The sequence below is a fragment of the Atta colombica genome, unplaced genomic scaffold, assembly GCF_001594045.1.
Source record: "Atta colombica isolate Treedump-2 unplaced genomic scaffold, Acol1.0 scaffold55, whole genome shotgun sequence".
Taxonomy (NCBI): domain Eukaryota; kingdom Metazoa; phylum Arthropoda; class Insecta; order Hymenoptera; family Formicidae; genus Atta; species Atta colombica.
In genome coordinates, this window is record NW_017259545.1 from 2,879,760 (window position 1) to 2,899,620 (window position 19,861).

The following is a 19,861-nucleotide window of genomic DNA, read 5'->3' on the forward strand; positions in this document are numbered from 1 at the left end:
ATAATATATATATATATATATATATATATATTATATTTATAGATTTATATCGCATACATCTCTGTTTTCATCCGGTTATCGACAAAGAGTTCAATATTTAGAAGGACAACATCGATGTAGCAGCGCCGACAGACGATAAACATTTAATACTTTTTAGGATACTTTATAGAAACGCCAAACAATATTGCCACTGTGTTCCGTCTCGTACTTGCCGCTTCTCTTCTTCTCCCCCGCATTATTCGCACTTGTATGAATAATTTATTTCCTAGCTCCTACACACACCCGTTAGTAACCGAGTTCGATCAACACAACGCTCGCGTAATCATGTTTCCGGCTCCATATCAATTTTGCTGCGACAAGGCAGGAAGACAATTAAGATAGCGCGTCGTTGAATATAACGACTATGTTCCCTTTCAAGTCTCGAGTGTCGCGATCTCGATTTTCCATGTCGAGAGCACGAAAAAATAAAAAAAAAGGAAAAATTTTACGCGAGAGTTAATTCTCTCGATGTCGATAAACTTTGACTCGGAATGTTCCATTTTTTTCTATAGATAACTGCGATCGAAACGCCCGATTTTAAGAAAGCGAATTATATTGTTAAATTCATAATATATTATACCCAAGTTCTTTTGAATCATTCATGAAGAATGGTTTTGCTAAAGTATCTAAAAATTTAGCTAAACACAGATAAAAATAATTTTGTTGGCGCATAAAAAATTTATGTAAAACACTTGCTATATTGATAACAATGTAGCAAAAAGTTTTAACATTTTAACAACCAGTTTAAGCATTTTGCATAATTATTTTGGTCCAAACAAAGTAACTTTCAGACCTGTATCTAGATAAATTTTTAGATAGTTCAACAAAACCGTTTCTCTCGAGTTTCTGTAAGTCAACACTCAATACACATTAATTTAATTAGAATTAAAACAATGGAATTATGAATTTAACTAATAAAACGTGTTAACCAAAATTTATTATTTATTATTTATTAAATAGATATGTTAATGTGAATCTGTTTACTCGTTTATTTTGAAACAAAACAATTCGGTCATAAAAATGGGTTAGTGATTAGTAGTTTTTTAATCACATATTTTATATTAAAAATAATATTTTTTCACATTTAAAAATTAACAATAACATAATACTGTTTAATTTAAAAAACTAGTTTTAATATAATCTTTTCATATTTAAAAGTGTAAATTTCCGATTGAGTACAAATTTATAATCGTATCAAAACGAGCAGCAATCAAATGATTCGGCAATGTTTGAGTTACCGAAATTAAATCTTTATTTAAGTGGAGCAAAATGATACTCGGCCAATCTTGGTTGAGTCGCTTAGCGAACAAACAGAAAATCATTATAAGCAAACTAAATTCAGTTTCATTGCAAAAAAACGCACAGTGCAAGCATCTGAAATATTTCATCTGTTGTTCTCTTATCCACACTTATGTCCGTTTTTATTAGTAGAGATTAAATTTAATCTCGATTCAATTTACTCTTCAGCTTTTTCTAATCTTAGAACTAGAAAAAGATAAAGAGTTAGTTAAACCGATATTAAAGTTAAACTACCTTTAATGAAAACGAGCATTAGACCCGGTTTTTCTGATTAACTTAATACTTAACGATAATAACGTAAAAATTACGTTTTTCTAGCTACAGTTCACCAAACTGATTTGTTTTGTAATAAATAGATAACTTTTAAAGTAATAAAATTGCCAATATAGTGATTAATCATAACTTAGAGACATAATATTGTTACATAATATTGTTACACAATCATCGTTATAAGTTAAATGAGATTAAGTTTAAATCATAAGTTTTATAGACAATAAAAAATTGAGCTTTCAAGTCATAAAAATAAATATAGAAAGTTAAATGATAAAAGAGAAAACTCGTGTTTATTATCATTTTTATTAATATTTAACGTTAAATATGGAACTACGTTCAATAAAATGAACATGTTATGTTTAAACATAAATCGCGTTAAAAGAAAGCCATTTTAGATTGCATATTTTTTTTCATCGTAAGGTAACGTCTCTTTCCTTAACGATCAACATTAACTTTCAGGACCGACGATAACCTTCCGATCGCTACTTCTTTTATTTCGCAGAGGCAAAACGTGAACGCGAAGATAGTAAAGCTTTACGAGCGCGCGTAACGAAAGAACTCATTTCTGGAAGAAAAAATTTGCAGAAGCGAAAAAAAAGGAAAGAATATTAATGCAATGTCGAAGCGATTATCGTAACGCGCTGCTCCAACCAGCTTATAACGTTAGCGAGAAAGAAAGAGAAAAGAGCGACATGAACTAAAACGAGCCACTTCGCTCTATCGACGTAAAAATGGCTGTTCTTTCACAACGCAAAGAAATGCACTAATCGCTGATGGAGATTCCATTCGGCTAACATTCGAGCAACTCATTATCATTAATTTGAATATCTGGGAAGTTCGTTTATGAAGGCCGCGGACCATCTGAAAAGAAATTCTTTATAAGAAATTTTAATAACGCAGGTTAGCTCTAATCTCGGTTTATTACACGTACATCCTGCTACTTCTCTGTTATCACGAATGTAAAAAAAAAGAAAATCTTTTAATTTTAAGTCTGTAAGATATTACTTTCATTGTTCAAGTCTAGAATGTAGTTATACTAATTTAGTCATTATTCACGCCAAAAGTGCGATCAGAGATTTGGTTTTAATCCTAAATTAGAAGCATGTGCAATATGTTTCGTTTTTTTTATTTCTGCACTAGAACTTTCTTTCTTGCTTTTGCCAAATGTCAAATCTATTTCATTTTAAGTTTCAAAAATATATACTAGTTCAATTACAGAAAATGTAATAAATAAAATTTGAAAGCAAAAATTTAACAAGATTAAACAGTCCTAAATACATATTTGGGACGTATTTTATTAATTAATTAACAGTGCGAGAATATTACTATATGTAAGCTAACTTTAATTTTGATTCAATTTAATAACAGTTAAAATTATACAGTTACTTCGAAAGGTCCAAGTTTATTAATAATCAAAAACCGTAATTCAAATTACATAACTCAATTATTAAAATATAATATGTATTTTTAATACATAATATAATACAACCCAAAAGATATAAGCGATAAATTGTCATTGTATTGACCTCGTTTTATGAACAACTTATTCGTGTGAGGATTTAGCTCAGTGATTGAGAACAATCGAGGGTTTATATGTTGATCAAAGCAACGCGTCGCGAAGTCGTACGACAGAAAAGAAACCCGTCGCTTCAAAAGAAGACTCCAACGTGCTTCCTGTCCTCCCAATTATCCAATCGCAATTTGATCCTCTTCACCATCAATACGAGATGTTACGCTTAATAAAAATCATTAGATACGCCCATTAATTACGCAATCGCGGAGCAATTGAAAATAAAACACGTCAACTGAAATTTAAAAAAAAGTATAAGCTCCCTTTTTTTAAGATAATAATACACTTAAGAACAGTCTTTTCAGTAGCAAATAAATTTCAAAAATGTGTGTATCAATCTTTTATGCAAGACACACATAAAAGGAATTTGTCAATCGAAATTCTAAAAAAGAATTATATGCTTCCATTTCTCAAGATAATAACATAATAATTTTTAGAATAACACAAGAATTTTAAGAACATCTTTTAGTAAATAATTTCATATGCATATCAATTTTTCATGCGAGGCACGTGGTAACCATTAATTAATTTTCCGATAGGTCAGCGCGCCTCGCGTTTCCTTTTCTCCCTGAATTAAAAGTCCTCCGTTTTTCCAGTATACGCAGCAGTTCATCAAGTGGACTAACGAAGCTCGAGGTAGGCGGAATTTCGCAGAACGTCGTCATCGACCCGTACCTCTTCTCTCGGCCAAATTCCCATAAATCCCGAGATTGTCGAGGGAATTCGAAGCGATCTGAGAATGTGTCTAATAGATATTGCCTCTCCCGACCTGTCACCGCTTTGTCGTAGATAATAGTCGATACCGGAAGCCGCTTTCCCGACTTGCTTTTAGCTCACGTGTGTCGCTCGAGTGTTAGAAGAGGAAGAAAAAGAAGAATACGGATCCGACAGAGAGAAATTGCAGTGCGCCAGGCGTCTGGTCGTCGAATGCGAATCCGCATCGTGGCCAGGACGCAAGGTTGCAGCTAGGATCGGGTAGAAGATGAATTACACCGCGGGAGGATGCATGAGACGCACGGACGACGGATGGCGCGGCGGACACCGAAGGAGTGAAAAAGCATGCGAAACGAACGGAGAAGAGGAATGACCGATTTCGCCGGTTGCTTCGATCGACGTGAAATAAATTTAAGGCCAATTCGCTGACCATCGATTCCGATGCGACGAGCATATGCGCGAAAAATATGCTGCAGCAGCATGCGGCTGCCACGAACGCTCGCGTGCACGCGACACATATTGATTTGATAGATGTTATCGAAGGCTGTATTTTTTCACCGCAGAAGAAATGTGTTCTCAAGTAAACGAGTAAATAAATAAAAGCAGTAGCCGTTTCTATATCCGTAGTAATTAATTGTAATTTATGTTAATTATCTGTCTATTATCGAAGACGTTCATAACGATTAGAGTCTTAAATTAAGCCGATACTTTGCAGCTCCCCGATTATCGTGATTTCAACATTCAATTATCCTGTCAATTAAAAACAAATTAGACGTCATGGAAAATATTATTTTATGCGAAACTTTTCGCTCTTTCTATCTTTCGCTTTCTCACAGATCAAGTATCAGTATTTTTCGACGTTTTAAAGGCAACTCCGTAATAAACCAATGAAATTTTTCGAAAAGACCTAATGTGAAGTAAGTAATGCGAATATATATATGGCCCATTTAATCTCACTAATGAAAATTGTATTGCGACGTGGAAAGTAATAACTGTCAATGATACGTGCGTAAAAGGATGACGAGCAGCAGAAGGGAATAGTAGAAGGAAATAGAAACTGAATCGATCCGAAGTAGCCGAGGGTGGGATTTATTACGTTCTCCTATTCTGCACTTCCAGAACAATCAGCGGACATGCCATAAAGGAGGCCGTCGCGACGAACTTAATTCAAGGATAATTGATCAAGGAGCGGCGAGGATCAAACGAGGAGGCGAAGGGGGGAGGGAGAGGGAAGGGAACCGAATTTTCGATTTCAATTAAGGTGTGAATATCTTATATCCAATTAATTAAGGCGGCCTTGACAATCGAACATATATCGCCCAGAATCGTTGGAATCGTTCTCTCAACGATCGCAAGTTGCCGACAGTTAGTTTGACCAAAGTCTAAAATTTAATTCTTAGTACACACGATCTTCGGGCCCTTTATTACACACGCTGTATCATTCGTGTCTGGGTTAATTTTCATTACTTTTACAAGTACATAAAAAATTATTAAGTATTCTTATATATACTTTTAACATCTTTAAAAAGTATTTGTAAGATTGTGTATTAGGCCATTGGCAGTGTAAAATTTTTATCCTTTACAATTAGGTCTTCAACAAATTTTTCGAGAAATTTTTATATTGTCCCAGAGTATATAAAAATGTGAAAAATTCTTACACACAATGAATTTTTATTATCATAGAAGTTGTATTTTACTTATTTTTTTATAGATTTTTTACCAAATTAGAAAGAGTCTGATTGCATTAATTGGAATTCTAATTAAAAATAGACACGTTAGAATTTGTTGATTAAATCTATTTAATTCTAGTCGAGATAACCAGAATTCTGATTAATAAGATCAGACCCTTCTGATTTAACTATTTTCAACCTAAAACTTTTGTCAGAATTTATAATAAAAAAATGTATTATGCTTTTAAAATCCAACATCGCCGACAGGGATTAAAAAAACATTTCAAAAGAAAACTGTTATATTAGTAATAGCAAAAAAATGCACAGAATACGAATGACCCAACCGTGCGTAGTTTAAATTGAGATTTAACAAAAGTTGGATTTTGACTCACCGGTGACCGGAGCCTCGATATCTATCATAGTCTTCTCCGAGCGTAGAAGGGCGGCTCCATCATTAATTATACGAAGAGCCGCAGCCTCGTCAATTCTACCTTCGAGGATAAAGTGTTGCTTGAGGACCTCCGGCCGCGGGGATCCTGTTCGTTCGTCGAAGACTTCTGCCACTGTCATTTTGTGCGACGGTGGAAACGGGACATCTGTTGACAAAACGAATTATTTACGGTGGAAAAAGTGTACATAAAAAAAATATAAACATATAAAATATTCTGAAGCTATTTTTTTTTCAAAAAAATTATTAAATACACAGAGTGTCAGTAATCGCTTGAAAAATGTTTTAAAATATTTTTGTAAATTTCTCTTCGCCGAGTAAGCCTTTGCATAAGAACAGCAGATTATCTCCTGATCTTGCACGGCAATGACATTAATTACAGTTGAGCCGCTCGCTGTAATCCCAAGTGACAATTAAATGTTCTTATTTATGAGATATGAGCGGCGCTACAAAGTGATTCATAGAATAAATCAGCGTATATACACACGACGATTGTGCCTAAATATTGATCAAACGACTTTATGCTCGAAACGAAGCGCTATATTCCCCACCTCGTAAAAATTAATGAGTATGTACATGAAGCTAAGGCACATAATCTTGTTTTTCCTTTATGTTTCGTACCCACGCGGGTGCCCGTGATTTACGATTTCGAGTCTTCTCATGCTCGCTTTTAAATCGCGGTTGGCGTTCAAGAATTACGTAGCGGATATCAGAATCGCGCATTTTCATTTTCTCGCTGCATGATAGTGTGAAATACACTCTGGTGCATGCTCCATTTGCTTCACTTTGCATTTGTATTTTTGTGATGTTGCGGAAAAGCATGGGCGAAAGAAAGTTTTGAGATTTAGTGAGCGATATGCGATAAAAATGTACGTTTAATTTTCGAATAATTACGCAAGATGTTTGCGTAACGCCAACGTTTACTACTACTCATTTACGACGTTCAAGACGATTACGCAACGTAAAATCATTAATCGCGCCTATCGCGCATACATAATGCGCGATTTATCTTTACTTAAGTGCCCGGAGGTAGCAGCTGAGAAAACAACAGATAGTGAAAAAAACCAAATTCCTTTCCGTTCATTGTGGACTGCCTTGCGGCAGTGTAACGAGTTCAAAAGCAATTATAATACTTCTCGAGAAAGCTTTAAGACTTTCAAGCAAAATACTTCGAGTAACGTCTTTAGTGTAATCCAGAATTTTTCAACCGGAGTACCGCTTTCGAAGTGCGCTGTGACAATTTTAAAGAAGACAAAGAGAAGGGAAAATTTAGAAATAAATAAAAAAAAAGCGAATAAAGTGCGAAGTAAAAAATATTTTAAAAATTATGAAAATTATATACTGCATTTACTTTTATTATAATCAAAGTGATATTGCAATAAAATCACTTTTAAAACAATAAAGTTAAAAATAAAAACTTACAATTTTACTTTTTATTTTTTTAATATTGGCAGTATCCGATAAAAGATTTATGTTGAGCGTTGAAGCGTGTATACCTTGATATACTTTGACGTACATTGATAAATTGAATGATATACTTTGATAAATTTGGTTCGTTATTTAATGTGGAATTGAAATAGGTTAAAAAACGCTGATATAACCGATTACTAACGTCGACTATAAATTACTATTTCGCCTCATCTTTTCTTTCTCTCTTCCTTGTGGCTGTTATTTTAAAAATATTTTGCCTTATCTATGTCAAACACATGTAAAAACAACGCATAAGTAAAAATTAGATATTTCAATTCACATGGATCGATAACGATTTACGAAAGAATAGGTAACAGGTGGGCGACAACGAGGCACCACTGCGAACAATATCTCGCAACGTCGGCCAAGCCGATGCAAAAACGTATGACACTCAAGGTTGAAATCGTTTATTATTGTTACGCGGCACGCTACGATCATCGATCGAACATTTCCCGCCAAGGTGAAACGCATTTACCTGGTCTGTGTCTTTCGCGTATTTGGGCCTGTCTTCTTGAAGTATCTATTGAAGGGCGTAACTTAATGGGATTTTTCCATTCCATAACGGGATTTTTCTTTTGCACTGGTGAATTCCTTTTTACACCGCAGTGATGCTCCGTTTCTTTAGATTTTTTCGATCGTTGAGGCGATCGACACAACGTCGACATGTTCATGAACTTTCTCGACCAATGACTCCCAAAGCAACCGCTACTCTGCTGCTTGGTCATCATTTGCTCTATATAACATTGAGTCAACTTGGCGTTTCGATTGTATAAATCGTCAAATGTATCTGTTTTCTTGCCATTCTCAATGACGCTCGAGTGATCGAATGACGTCGTCGGGTGATCTGCCAAGCGAGTCGATTCCACATTCCCGGGATTACCAACCTCCACTGCAGAATCGACGATCGTCTCTTCTCGATCTGGACGGTCGCTTTGTTTCGTCCCTCGCGGCGGAAACTGATCGATCGAACTGTCGGACGTCACCTTCGACGACGAACCGTCGTTGTCCTGGACGACTTCCATGGTCGAATAATCGGATGTCAACTCGTCCTTCGTCTTGTCCCCCGCTGAGATTTCGTGTAAGTTGCAGTCGACAATCCGCAGTTTCTCTGCATTCGCCAGGTGTTTTAATGTGCGAACTTTGTGCTAATATTTATCGCGTGCGTTCATCTAAACGTTCGTCCAGAAGAGCGAACGCGATTCTGATGAACGTAGAAAGCTCCCTCTCTCTTTCCCAAATAAGAAACGTCGGCGAAGATATTACAAGAGATTTTCACAGGCATTCAAAGAAATACAGGTTCTTGATATATTGTTAAATACTAACATTTCGTGAACATTACAGTTCACTTTATCAGATCGAGAAGTAACCAGATTACTTCTTATTCTAATAAAATAAACTGCAATGTTCAAGTTGACATTCAACCCTCTACCGGCAACATGGCTCGTTAAGGATCTTCGAAAAGAGCAAATTTTTTTATTGTTCCGGATTATTATATGAAAAATTGAAAAAATTTTGATATACTTGTCCAACTTTAATATATTTTTACCATCATAGAAGAATTATATTTTACTTACCTTTTACAGATTTAAATTTACTGAAGAATTTACTATCAGAATTTATAATCAAAATATCGACGATAACATTAAAGACCCCAGTTGCCGACGGAGGGTTAAATGCCCACGTTTCATGAATATTGTAGTTCACTTCATCAGGACGAGAAACAATCAGGTTACTTTTCGCTCTGATAAAGTGAAGTGCAATGTTCGTCAAACAATGGTACTTAACAATGTTTCAAGACACATTAATCCGTAAACTACGTAATTTCCTCGAAGAAAACCTGTGGAAGCCTCAACGGAGGTATTACTTCACAGACGTCTCTTCTCTTGGAGTTTCACGTCCGTTTGAATCGCGTCTACCTTTGTGGATGTTCAGATGAAGGCGCGTGGGTATCTCGATGTGGACTAGTTGAGCATACCTATTTTCTCGATCAATGATTCATCGCATGATGAGCACGCTTCCTCATCATGCGTCGTGTCCTCATTGCACATCTTGAGTACAGGTGTAAAAGAATTATTCAGAGAACGGTCCATTTGCCTCCACTGTAGAAACCTCTCGAATCTTGGCGTAAAGTATAACGTCTTATCTACTTCCTGCCGATCACTATCGAGATCACTTGTCGATGTCAGAGATGCGTTCGGCGATGAATTGGTAGCAAAAAACACAGTCTCAGGAGAAAAGTATAGATTATTACGTGCACCGTCAGGTGTACGAATATCCTGTTCTTTGTCGGACATGTTGAAAACAGGGCGGTCGCAAAATTTCTTGTCAAGCATACAATATGTAGAAATCTTCTCGTATCGATAAAAATCGATTTTCGCGAATAAAATGGGGATCCTCGGACTGAAAGTTGAACGATTCTCGTTGCGACATTGAAATCGCAGAAATCCACCTAATTGAACAACATAATCGATACAATCGATATAAGCGCTCGCTTGTACCAGGAGGTGGCGACATATCCTGAAGCTCCCGAAACGCGCCACAATATAAAACGTGATTGTGTCTATCTTGTCAGTTGTCTTGTTAAATCAAAATCGATCGAACAAATTTCATATGTCATTTATTTGCTGCAATAATTCATAACGTAATTCAAAAAAGAAAATTTTCAAGAAAATGAATATTCTAAATTATTAAAATTTTGTAATATTAATTTTGAAATGTATTTTTTATGTATTAATTGATTGTAGAGGAAAAAGAAATAAGAGTATATTTTAAAGTATTTTTTTAAGTTCCATTCTTTTTTATAACGATTTTTTAGTTATGTCACTGTCGTAGCAAATGAGCGATATATTCTTTCGCAAAAAGATCAGTGATTAATAAAACCTGAGACTTGAGATATACAAAATTGATAAATACGAACAATAGGAGAGAATAAGAAGAGATTTCTCTCTGGTATATATACGGTTTCTGATAGATAAAAAATCTCTTATTTTTCATTCCTATTGCCTATACTTTTTAATTGTGCTTAACATTGGATCCAAAAATTTGTCAAGAGAGAGGCTATTAATGCGCTATAAGTGAAATTGTTTTAAGATCAAATATGATTAAAGATTAAATTATTATTTAAATTATTAAATTGAAAAAGTATTAGTTAAATGTATAATTCATAAAACGTTTTATTTAAAATTATATTAGCACGAAAAAGAATAATGTAACAGAATCCATAAACAATGAACGCCGACATAAATAAAGTTATAAGCGCACAATAAAAATTCCAAATAGATATACATGAAAATATGGATTATATACGTTGTGTAATAGGATAATTATTAAGTATTAAGCAAAGAGTCATAATTGTATTCATAAAAGTATAAAATAAGAGACAACGCAGTAGGCTATTGCCAGTCGCGATCATCTTCATGATTTTTTTCTCGAGTCTCTTCCACGAATTCCATAAGTTCACTAAAACCGCTATCTCTAGAATTAGTTCGTGATGGTATGATTCGTTGAAACACATTGTCCCTCATTCTTTGATTCCTGTTGGACGCCATTAGTAAGAAAGTCACCTCGGATACATAGATTTTCTCCTATACATATTTATTGTTTCATCATCTTTTTCAGTCATAATATATCGCGGCATTCTATTTTACCTCGTAATCTGAAGGATCCTCTGATTCGCCATTCGGAAGCGGTTCGGTCATTTCTTGCGATTGCGGTTTCTGTGCATCCTGGAACAACGAGTACATGCGATCCTTCACTGTGCTGTATTTTTTAAAAGTACTGACGAACGGCTTCGGACTCGAGAAGCATATATCCAAACATTCTTTAACTGTGATAGGAATTATGACGTTTTCATTATCGCCACAATAAAAATTAGAGGGAATGCGATTCTTCGATGTCAGCAAGTCGCTGGACGAGTCCTCAGACGTTATCAAACTTGGCATATTCATCATTCGCATGATCTTGTCGATCGCGGGACTTACATTATTCCGATATTTCGGCAATGTATAATCCATCTTCGAGACGCACGACGGAGTGGATATTTGCGAGTTATCTTGTTCACTTTTGTCTTTTTCGGACCTCATTTTAGCCTCGTTTTTAGATTCCAATAAATGGTCAATCACCGAACGATAATAGTCACTCATTGCAAATAAGAAATTATAAAATGGAGAAATTTTTCAAAGATTCCAATTTAATCAAAGTAATCCTAATAAAACATGTGCTTTTCATTTATGTTCTACTTTTTTAATCATATAGAGAAAATAAATAATATGTGTTTGCCTCACCTTAAGTCGTAGATAAGAATTGGAACGTTAAAATTTTTCAAACTTGCTTTTCGTTTTATAGGACTTAAATACACATAATGATACTTGAAATAGCTACAGCAGTACTGCCAAAGGGCAAACATGTATATCAACTATAAAGAACTTCTATTAACTACATAAAGAAAATATAAATTCACTATTGCCATCTAGTTTAATTTACTTTCGAGAATGCTCGATCGCGATTGATTGATTCCCTAACTGATTCCTTAACATACATTTTTTCGTTTTTATTTCGTTCGGTTTTATTGCTTCATTAGACTAGAGGACATGGAAAAATTGAAACAGTAAATCAAAAAAATTAAGCTCGAGAGAAAGATTAAATCGAGAAAAATTCTGGGCTATTAGACGAGTTGCTTATTTTGATTAAGTTTGCTGAGATTTGTTGCTATCTTGTATTTCATACATTCAAAATAAAATAAAATAAAACAACTGGCATCTTCACGTTTCACAAGAAGTATTATAACATTAATAATTAAATGGAAGTGCATAAGAAAAAGATTATTTAACATGAGATTATTAAGCATGTATCATACATTTTTACAATGTGTTAATATACTTTTATTGAACAATATTTTTATAGTTTATTTACTTTATCTGTTATTCTTTTTTTATTTTTTGTCATAATACTTAAAATTGAAAAAATAAAAAATATCAAAATGTCAATTCTTTGTCAAAATGTTTGAAGTATTCAGAATGATTTATGCAAAGTTTCATTGCGATGTAGAAATTAATTGTTATGTAAATAAACAAATAAATAAATTTTGTTTATTTTCTTAACAACTAATCTATGCATCGCAATGCAACTTTACATAAATCATCCTCAATAATTATATACAAAAATTGAGATTAATATCATTATTTTATGTTTTGCAATCAGACATTCGTAAATACAACTGAAAATTAATAAAAAACAATGTAAGACAATGTGCTGTTAAGCATTAAAGAGTCCAATGATATTTCGAATTCGAATTTCTTTATTTTAATGACTGTTTATTGTAACATCTCTAGCCTTTGATCATTTTCTAATATTCATTCCCAGTATTCGTTCGCCAATGAGAAGCTCAGTTCTTTCTCCCTATAAACACACTTATCATACAGTTCTCGTGTGCACAAAAACCGATGCGATAGAAAACAAATAATCCATCTCGGAAGCAACTCTACTTCTATCTATTTTCACAATGTTGATGATCATTACACTTATTATTCGAATAATTAATTCACCTGGTCAAAGTATATAATATTTCTAGTTTTAAAATTTATTATAAAAAAATAATGCTATTCTCTCAATATATATTCATATAATATTTTTCATTATCTATGTGTAAGTGCGTCGTTTGTCGTTAAATTTAGATTCAAAGAGTCTTTTTATAAGATTCTCGAAGAATAAAAAGAAATGAGTAATTGCATTTCGATATTTATCTATTCAGATAGAATGCAAAGCGTTCCTTAACTTGTCTTAACGTTTCACCGCAGAGTTTATCCACTACGCGCGATTATGCGAATAATCCAGCGGGATGTAAGCGGATACGAAGCTCTAAGGAAGAAGTATAAATGCATTCCGAGATCGGAGGACAAAGTAAGAAACTCTCTCGTAAAAGAGCAAGGTAACCACTTTTTCGAGATCTTTGATCTCTCATGATACCAATGGCATTACGCTCGAAATTAAGCGGAAGAACAATATATTCCCCGCGGTTTGAACACAACTAATTTGAATATTCAATCTAGGGAAAAGCTCGGGTAACCGATAGTTCCGAAAGTCGATACCTGGTAACTCGGTCGCCACGAAAACTGGGGGAAACGTTCAATCAAGACTTATATCGACGTATATATGTATGTATAACAGACAATGCTTTTACGTCGCGTATCTGCAAGAGGATAGCGATCAACATGGGCAAGACATATAGACGTACGACCGCAAGGATATTAATTACGTGCCCTAAATTACTCGAGTTCTCCCTCCTAAATAATGTCGCCACGAACTGCTTTAATATCGTATAACAACGCTGCACAGTATAGTGTCTTGATACTGGATATTAAAGTGCCAAATCTAATCGACTCCGGTACATTGCTTCATTGCATATGCGATCGCAATTATATCTGACCGTGCAGTTGAAGTCTTTCTCTCCTAAAAGTTGGTGTATTCGGCCCAATTATTACTTAAGCAACTGTTCATATGTGAAACAATGCGCTAGGATTGATTATAAGTAAAAATGTAATAATTATTTACATATACTTTCTATAAATATAAATACTAAAACTATATACTTATAAAGCTGTATGACTAACATCATACTATTTAACAATAAATTTTTATAGTTTACTTATTATTTTTTATTCTTATAATATTTTAACTCAAATACGATAACGATTTTAATTTTTTTATATATAAATATTTTAAATAATCAAAATTATTTGTGCAAAGTTTTATTGCAATTCACTGATTAGTTATTTTATAAATAAATAAAGTTTATTTTTCAACTTTATTCATTTATAAAATAACTAATCAATAAATTGCAATAAAACTTTGAATAATCTGGATTATTTAAAGCATTTATTTAAAAAATGAAATTTCTATCATTTTTTTTATATTGGAATATTATAACAATAATAAATAGCAACAAATGCAATAAACTATACAAAAATACAAAAAAATAAACTTAAAAATGTTATTAAATGTAAGATATTCACATAATTGTTTCATATATATATATATATATATACACGATTTTAGGACTTTTATAGAAAAAGTATAAATATTAATATAAATTTCACATTTTTAAGTGCTGAATATGCATTAAAGTTGATTATATAATCAGCACTGGATACTATCTTATCTCGTATACTTCATGTGATAATATCATGAAAAATGTTACTATATAAAAGAAACTACTCATTATTATTTAGCTTCTCATTCTTCATATTCTAGATGCCAATAATAATTCTTTTTTTGTTTCATTGTAAAATAATAAGATCTTCAACATAAAAATAATAAAAGATCGGTTATTTATCGTCGTTTTCTAGAAGAAATAAAAGAAATATTCATTCGCTTACTTCGTTTTAATAGACCGTTACAGTGAATGCACTTTTAATGTTGATTAACTTTGCCGAAGAGATATATTAATTTCCAGGATTCGAGAATCAAATGTGATTGCCTTGCCACGTGTTTGACAGAGTGAAAGAGGAACAGAGGAAACTATGTCACACGCAAACTCGATAGGAAACGACGAAACGGCTGTGTTTATTTAACATCGCGAATATTACGAATGTATCTGAACGATATTACTTACAGCGGAGTAATTACATTCGATGTTATTGTCGTAATTACAAACTCGACTGTTGTACAATAAGCCTCTAACAAGCAATTTGCCATCAACGCAAAATGGTGAAATGATAGCGTCGATCATTTGCGCAAACATTTGGAGCGAAATGAAAATATGAAAGCTTTCTGTAATTTTGTAAATTAACAGAGAATATTACTGCGCTTGAAGAGAGCACCTCCAATTAATGACTGTTTTGCATGTGACGTTCAACTATTCAATTCGCCAAGTATTTCGATAAAGAAATGGTTTTCAGAAAAAATATTTACGCGAACAGAAATTGAGGCGTATTCGCGTGTCGGAATTTTTAATTGAATGCAAAATTGCAGAAGGATTACTAGAACATTTTGTTTTCTTTCGCCGGATCGAAAACGCATACAAACAGTTTGCATGGAATTTCTGCAGTATGTAAAGTGGAATATAGAAGTTCGTACAATGGAACAAGTGTTGAGCGTAACCCAACCAATGACGCAACGATTGGTACGCGTAATCCTTTTAGAATCTCATTACGATCGTGAATAATGTGTGCCCGATGTTTATTATCGTTCCGCATTACATTGCAAATGACTGCAATCATTTTTTTGTGCATCTGAATCATTAATTAAAAAAAGAGATACTCTTTCTTCTCTAAAAAAATTTCGATTAAAAATTTTCTATTAAATAAAAATATAAGTAAGATTCCATTCGTGATTCTTTGTCCTACTTCTAAAATATGCGATTTTTTATAATTTTGTAATAACTGTAAAGATATCTATGGAAAGTATATTGGATATTTTTTGTATCTCTATAGTGTTTGTTCCTCTGGCAGCAATTTGAAATTTTTAATCTTCGTTCGCGATCTGAAGTCTTCGAATCAGAGCACGCGTAAAATATAAAATATCTACATTTACAATATAAACTATGTAAACTATGTTTTACGTGTCATCTAAACAATCTATGGATTCATCGAAGCGTATGTTCTTTGTCGTTGTACTAGATTATATAACGCTACACTCAAAGAAAAATTGATACATTGAAATAAAGAATAAAATTCTTATTCACATCGTTACGAAATCGCTATCACATACGCATCAATTCTTTAAAAATTAATTCAGAATTACATCAACAACTTTAAATTAGTTTTGAAATAATTGAAGCATAACTGACAGTGATTTCGTAATGATGTGAATGAAGATTTTATTCTTTATTTTAAATCAATTTAGCGTTGTTATTATTATGATAATTTTCGATTTCTATGAAGAAAAATATATAAAAAACACAGAAGAAAATATAGTAATAAAACGAACGGTCACGAAAAAGTAAAAATTGTATTTTCCTTTAACGTAAATAAGTAAAAATTCCATGTAAACGTAATCTTGAAATATACAAAACTCTGCTTTGAACTTCAGTACAGATTTTTATATTATTCCAGACTGTATAAAAATCTGAAAGAGTTCATACATATTTGTAAAAGCTTTATCAACGAGTTTTTATTATCATAGAGGTTGGATTTTACTTATTTTTTTACAGATGTAATTTATCTATCAGAATTCACAATCAAAAAGTCAAATATATATGTCTTTAAAATCCAACATTGTCGGCGGACGGTTAAGGACAGAATTAGCTGAATCATAGAAGCAATTATTTAGATTGTAGTGTAGATTTCATAAAGATCAAGCACAGGAATCTCTACATTAAGGTCTGATTCGCGCGCGAGCTCTAATTATTAGATTCCTGTTGGATTCGAGTTGGACGCAAACGAGGAATCTACCAATTACAGCAAGCAATCTTCGTAGATTGAAATCTACCAATCACGGCAACGGACATTTCTCGTGTGACGTTTCCGACAATGACTGTTTGCGCTAAATTTTCCGTACACTGTCGGTTCCGTACACTGTCGTCCGCGTGATTGGTAATTCGATTTTGTTCAGAATAACGCCTAATGTAAACATGACGAAGAGTCATTCCATGTTTACGCCGTACGGATACGTACATATAATATGTCACTCGATTATATTTGTGGCGCGACTTCAACGCGACACATTGAATGGTATCTAGATATCGCTGATAATTATGTTCTGTACTTTGGCATAATTGTAATTTGGCATATTTAATCATGTCGAATTTGATATTATTATTGAATTAAAAAACGATCTTTTTTCTTTTTTTTTTTCACAACTTGTTTGCGTAAGATCTTTCCATTATAGCCGATAGTGGCTTGTTAAATAACCGAGAATGCCAAAACCAATTCCGCGACCTACTTGGAATAATTCGATAAACTTGGGCACTAAATATTAATGATCGAAGACATCCATACTATCTATATCATGATCGCGAGAATCTGAATCTAATTCCTTCTAACAATTCGGATTTAATTCGACTGATCTTTGTATATATATATTTTTTTTTTCGAAAAGATTACATTAAAAATTCACAATATTATGATGATATAGCTTCTCTCATTGCACTGGAAAATATGGAATGGAAGTATAATCGAGTTTGAAGGTTAATATCAAAATACTGATGTATTTGCGTAAAGACATGAAAATCATTAATAAACTTTGAGCACTGCCAATCTTGTCAATTTTTTTTCTTGTTAATAAACTTGGTGTAATCTCGTTCCTATTATTACAAATCCGATCATGAAGAAAAACGAAACGAGAAAAGGAGCCTATAGATGTGCAGTGATCAATGTCGAACCGGAATCGATGTGGTTGTAAAGCCAACCTTTTAGAATCCGCGACACGATAATTGACAGCGGATGCGACAGCTGCCATTTCCAGGCATACGTCGAAAGGAAAGTAGCGGGCTGACGGTGACTCGATGGACGTGAATGGATAAGCGGCCATTCGAACCGACACGAAGACAGCGAAGCAGAGGAAAAAAATTACCGCGGATGTGAGAGAAATGCATATATTCACACACACACACACACGCGCGCGCGCGCGCGCACGTAAATATACATACATAAAATCTTCCTATTAAATATGTGTGTGTGTGTGTGTGTATATATATATATTTGATAAAAAATTCTGGTTCAAGTAAAGTAAAAGTATAAAGTAAAAGTTCAAACAATAATTTGAACTGTTGAATTACAAGCTATAGCATCGGTATACTTTTTATTATAGATATACAGCTATATCTAGAAGGAAAATTATAAAGATAATAAAGATAGAAACGAATAGAAAGACAAAAGGGGCACTTTATCAAAGCGAAGAAACACCTTAATATCGTTTGACGGTCGAGATTTCAAGTAGACTCGATGGTCAATATGCCAAAGAAAAGAGACAATGGCGTCGCATCGTTTCTTCTTTTGGAGAAACGAAATGAGAAGGCAAAGACGCAATAAACTAAGATAGAGAGAATATATAGGTCATCGAGACGACATAAGATTAGTAGCGTGTACAAAAGCAAAGAAAATAGCTTTGAAGCACTTTCAAAAAGATCAAGACTTCGCAGTTCACGGACGGATCACGGAATATCTATGATTCATACATAACTTTTAACATTTGTACTCTCTGGTAATCATAATTTAGCAATCTCTCCAGCCGTTATCTCAGAACATTTAATTTGCATGGACAATTGCCGAGAAATATTAGAACTGTTATACTCAAACAAAATAAATTTCCTTCAGGAAAAACGTGCGACACAATTAGTCTCCATATAATAAACAACGTAATCTCTTCGTCTTTTTATTTAGTAAATCATCAATAAATGAATAACATGTTTTTGTATCATTAGAATAAGTGCCAGATTACATCGACGAGGCAGGCTCCAAAGCCACAAACAAATTAATCGCGACCAAGCCTACGCGTTTCTGATAAATACAAAAAGAAAAGCAGAAAGAATGAAGGAAAGAAGAGCAAAAACCGAGACGTCACTTTAGCAGCCGTAATGTAGCGGCGCCTAGAGGGCCATGGATTTGAGGTGGAGTGGTGAAAAGCGAAGAAAGCAATGTGGCGAGGAGAGACGAGGGTGGTATATAACGAGAGAAGCAAAGAAAGACGAGGCAGCAGCGACAACGGTGGGTGGGATACGCAAGTAAGAGGAAAAGAGAGAAGATATATATGGGGTCAGAGGATGGACCGGACGGAATATTGATCCGCGTACCTCACGATAGCTGCCTATGCTGCGCTATGCTTTGCCATGTAGCCTAGCCCTCTCTCTCTCTCTCTCTCTCACTCACTCACTCATTTTCTCTCTCCCTTCCCTGCTATTTCTCTCTCTACCTCTCTGCCTCGCACGTCTCATCTCGCTCGCTCTACAGCAAAACGGATATATACGACGACAGAGTACTGGATAGAGTTTACCTTCGCTACTACCGCGGGGACTCCAACAGTCTTAAGCGGCGCACCTGCGCCCGTGAGCCATTGACAAGAAACAGACAGACGCAGACTCGGTGGAAACGTATCGTGAGATGTTAGACACTTCGCCGCTGGCTAGATATCCTTTGCTCAACCAATTTACTTGCCTCGTTCTTGACTCCAATTTTCTTCCTACTTTTTTTGTTTTTTTTACAAGATCGCGATTTTCTTCTACTTCGACATTTGTATCTTGTTACTGTTGAGTCGACGCAAATTCTGAAATTTGCTTCAAGCTGGACACACTACCCTCACATCACCCAAATATCACAGGATCATAGCCGAAAACCTGGCGAGCTGGATAGTTGCCAATATATGGCGCAAAACGGAAACGAAAACATTACCAGATAATGGTAATGGATCAGGTAACATTAGGTATATATATATATATATATATAT

At 34.0% G+C, this 19,861-nt stretch overlaps 2 protein-coding genes across 7 annotated transcripts in view; both read right to left on the reverse strand.

Moving 5' to 3' along the window:
- Positions 1-19,861, reverse strand: part of LOC108691979 (serine/threonine-protein phosphatase 2B catalytic subunit 2-like) — a 158,942-nt gene that overhangs the window by 94,027 nt on the left and 45,054 nt on the right. For all 6 annotated transcript variants that reach the window (XR_001931944.1, XM_018200027.1, XM_018200031.1 and 3 more), the window contains exon 2: positions 5,958-6,161. Coding sequence is in view for 5 of the 6 variants with exons in the window: in XM_018200027.1 (XP_018055516.1) it covers positions 5,958-6,161 (204 nt within the window). In the remaining variant the exon portion in view is untranslated. The remainder of the gene's footprint in view (positions 1-5,957; positions 6,162-19,861) is intronic.
- Positions 10,876-11,625, reverse strand: LOC108691981. Its single transcript, XM_018200032.1, has 2 exons — positions 11,131-11,625; positions 10,876-11,067 (listed from the first exon to the last, which is right to left on the reverse strand). The coding sequence occupies exons 1-2, from the start codon at positions 11,623-11,625 to the stop codon at positions 10,876-10,878; spliced, it is 687 nt and encodes a 228-aa protein (XP_018055521.1).

What these genes read in the sequence shown, in the direction of transcription:
- LOC108691981 (XM_018200032.1), bottom strand. Translation starts at nt 11,625, where the DNA reads ATGAGTGACTATTATCGTTCGGTGATTGACCATTTATTGGAATCTAAA. An exon ending in AGGATCCTTCAGATTACGAG is followed by an intron (nt 11,068 to 11,130) that starts GTAAAATAGAAT and finishes AAATATGTATAG; the next exon opens with GAGAAAATCTATGTATCCGA.